This window comes from Arachis ipaensis, chromosome B08, assembly GCF_000816755.2.
Source record: "Arachis ipaensis cultivar K30076 chromosome B08, Araip1.1, whole genome shotgun sequence".
Classification (NCBI taxonomy): Eukaryota; Viridiplantae; Streptophyta; class Magnoliopsida; order Fabales; family Fabaceae; genus Arachis; species Arachis ipaensis.
In genome coordinates, this window is record NC_029792.2 from 34,946,737 (window position 1) to 34,950,414 (window position 3,678).

At 30.4% G+C, this 3,678-nt stretch overlaps 2 protein-coding genes across 2 annotated transcripts in view; both read left to right on the top strand.

Moving 5' to 3' along the window:
• LOC107610916 (leucine-rich repeat receptor-like serine/threonine-protein kinase BAM3) overlaps positions 1-2,829 on the top strand; it is a 7,115-nt gene extending 4,286 nt beyond the window's left edge. The window contains exons 3-4 of the mRNA XM_021109288.1: positions 434-508; positions 634-2,829. Of these exons, the coding sequence (XP_020964947.1) occupies positions 434-508; positions 634-1,097 (539 nt within the window). The 3' untranslated portion in view covers positions 1,098-2,829. The remainder of the gene's footprint in view (positions 1-433; positions 509-633) is intronic.
• On the top strand, positions 1,414-2,544 carry LOC107614442 (LRR receptor-like serine/threonine-protein kinase ERECTA). The gene has a single exon (XM_021108212.1). The coding sequence runs from the start codon at positions 1,414-1,416 to the stop codon at positions 2,542-2,544; it is 1,131 nt and encodes a 376-aa protein (XP_020963871.1).

A 3,678-nucleotide genomic window follows, 5' to 3' on the forward strand; every position in this document is an offset into this window, starting at 1 on the left:
ATTATTTTAGAATAGTTTAGTTATTTTTAAAATATTAGTAGTAAAGATATGTATTTTAAATTTTAATTTTAAGTTTTTGATTATTTTATATTTTTATTTACATAGAATCGAGTTAATCAGTTCAATAAATAATCCATCAGTTAAACCAATAACTCAGTAATCCAATAGCTTAACCGATTTGATCATCGATTCAATTCTGATAACTATGAGAATATTTATTCTCGGAATGTTTCAAATCTACTATTAAAGATTTGAATATTAATGCTTTTTTAAAAAATAAAATAAAAGAAAATTACAAACATACACCAAGTTCTCTTTAGGTGCAACCTGTTTTTCTTTTCTTATTTAAACCAAAATAATAAGTTGAAACAATTAAATATGATCATGTGTATATATAGCATCTAAACGTATTTCTCTATCTATTCTTGTAAAGCTTTGGCAAATCTAAGCAATTTGCAAGTCCTTAAATTAGGTCAATTATCTCTCAATGGATCTCTCCCAATTCAAGGTGAGCAAATCTTCATTGTTACCTCCAAAAAAATTTATCTTTTTACCCTCAGCTTTAATTTGAATACCCATGATGACATGATGTAAAATTGCATTCTAATCATGTTATATACTACTCATATGTAGGTTTATGTAAAATGAAACAACTAAAAGTGCTAGACTTATATGGAAATGCATTCGAAGGAACTTTGGATGCATGTGTGGCAAATTTGACATCGCTTCGAGTTCTTGATCTCTTCGGAAACTTCTTAAGCGGGAACGTTTTTGGACCTTGGATTTCTAGCCTTGCATTGTTGGAGACCCTTTCCCTGGGTATGAATTCATTTGAGGGCATATTCTCATTAAACATGTTGGCTAACCATTCAAAGCTTAAGGTGTTAGAACTCGAAGAAATGGATTCTGAAACGTTTCAAGTGCAAACCGAAACCTCCCCTTGGATTGCATCATTTCAATTGGAACAATTAGACATTTCCAGTTGCAAAGTCAACTCGCATACAAAAACACTTCCTTCTTTCCTTTCATCTCAGACCAGTTTGGAAATTATTGCCCTATTAGATAACGATCTAGTTGGTTCATTTCCCATCAATTGAAAGAAGTATACTTTGGCGGCAATTGTTTTACTGGACCTTTTGAACTACCCTTTGATCTAAATTATCATCACATGGATCAACTAGAGTTCTTGGACATATCAGACAACAAAATCCAAGGTGAGCTCCCCAGGAACATAGGAGTTGTCTTCCCAAATTTAATTCTTCTGGATGTGTCTAACAATAAGTTTGGCGGTCATATTCCCCAATCAATTGGAGAGATGGAAAATTTGACAACATTGTATCTTGAAATAACAGATTTTCTGGAAACTTACATGAGCACATTCTTAATGGATGCTTGTCATTGTCTAGTTTGATTATGGATAATAACCAGCTAAATGGAACACTTCCCAGTTTCACTGGAAATCCAAAGCTTGTCTTGTTATTTGCATCAAGGAACAATTTTCAGGGTTCTATAACGAGAGAGTTTTGCAGGCTTGGACTTGCCATTTTGGACCTCTCTTTCAATAACCTTTCTGGTACCTTACCACCATCTTGTTTAAATAGGTCGTTCATAAACTTGCAAGGAAATAGCATCACTGGTAAAATACCCGAGGCACCGACGAACATGTCAGTGTTGATGGATTTGAGTGACAATAAATTTACAGGAAGTATTCCAGAAAGTATATACAGTCTCCCGAATTTGAGGTATTTATTATTGGCAGGTAATGACCTACAAGGCCAACTTTCCAGTCAAATATGTCAGTTAAAAAATCTCCAGGCCTTAGACCTTTCACGCAACAACTTATCTGGCTTTATTCCTTCTTGCTTGAACAAGATACGATTTTCAGAAGAAAGTTATGATACACCGAGTAGAATACCTGGATTCTCTTCAAGAGGTGTAGACATCATCGAGAAAACTTTGATGCTTGTTTTGATGCTTTTGTTTATGGAACAGAAAGTGCAATTCACAATAAAAGCTTCTTCTCGTGAATATAAAGGTGATATACTTGAAGACATATCAGTATTAGATTTGTCATCTAACCAATTGACGGGAAAAATTCCTTATCAGATAGGAAATTTACGTGACCTTTATGCACTTAACCTGTCCAACAATAATCTGAGTGGATCAATTCCAAAGAGCTTCAAGAAATTGCAAAGTATAGAGAGCTTGGATCTTTCAAATAACAAATTGAGCGGACAGATCCCACTTGAGTTACAAGACTTGCACTCATTAGCTATCTTGAATGTGTCTTACAACAACTTATCAGGTAGTGATCAAGGACAATTTGGCACCTTTGGTGATAGCAACTACAAAGGAAACCCATATCTCTCTTGGGGTATTAGCAATAGAAGAATTGCAGCATCGCCACTATCTCCCATTCAATTGGATGAGGTAAACCACGATGATTCTTCAGTGGATTCCACTTCCTTCTATTGGAGTTTTGTTGCCACCTTTGTCACGGTGCTCTTGGCAATGCTGACGATCCTTTGGGTCAATCCTCATTAGCGCGGAGCGTGGTTTTATTTTATTGAAGGAGTTCTTCTCAAATGTTTTGGTGGACTTCTTAGAGATGCATTCTACTAGGAAAAAGAAAATTGTGTATGATCTATCTTGCTAGCTTGCTTAAGAAGCCATACTTGTATAGCATCACTCAAGAAGAATAAAGTTTGTATGCACTTCTGAACTATTTCTATCTCTCAAATTCCCATAACTTTGTTTTTAATGTCATTTAGTAGTTGTGTGCTAGTAATATGTTTTACTATCACAAATTCACAGTGTGCTAAATGTATGCTAAAATATGGTGTTATTAATTAGATAAAAAGTAAATATTAAATACATATTAAATTAGTTGTTATATATTTATATATAAATATATATTTTAATTTTTAATATATATTTTATATTTTAATATATATTTTATACAAATAATTAATTTTAGTTTTAATTTTAATTTTAATTTTAATATTAATTTTAATATACAATTAGCATCATTGTTAAATCAAACTTGATAAATTTTACGTTATTGCTGTCAACGAAAGAAGACTCAAGAAGATATTAATCATGCCAAATATCGTATAATTCAAAGGTTTCATTATCTATTCTATCATATGAAAATTTGAGTTTTTGTACTTATTCATAAAGTTAACGTGACATACTTTTAAGAGTATTTTTTTTTATTTTTTTTAACTCATTAAATATAATTCATTATGATGGATTAATTATATTAACTAATTAATTTAATTAGATATTTAAGTATCACACAATTTAATATTTTGTATATCAATTAATTGAATATAATAAATACAAATTAATTTAGTTAAAAGTTAATTGTTTTATAGTTTTCTATATATATAAATATGACAGAATAAAATTGTAAAAATAATCTTTTTATCACTTTAGTATTTTAACTCTTTTTTTTACGTGTAATTTTGTTTTGTACTAACTTTGTTTATTTAATGATAAAATATACTCGTGTTAATTTTATTATATAATAGTCTATTTTTCTCTCATATATTTTGATTTGTATAATTATTATTGATCTTGCTGTTGGTTGTTATTTTCTTGAATTGTTTTTTTTATGACATGATAATTTAAAAAAAAAAAGCAAAAAAAAATATAGCCAAAAATGGAGGCTAAAAG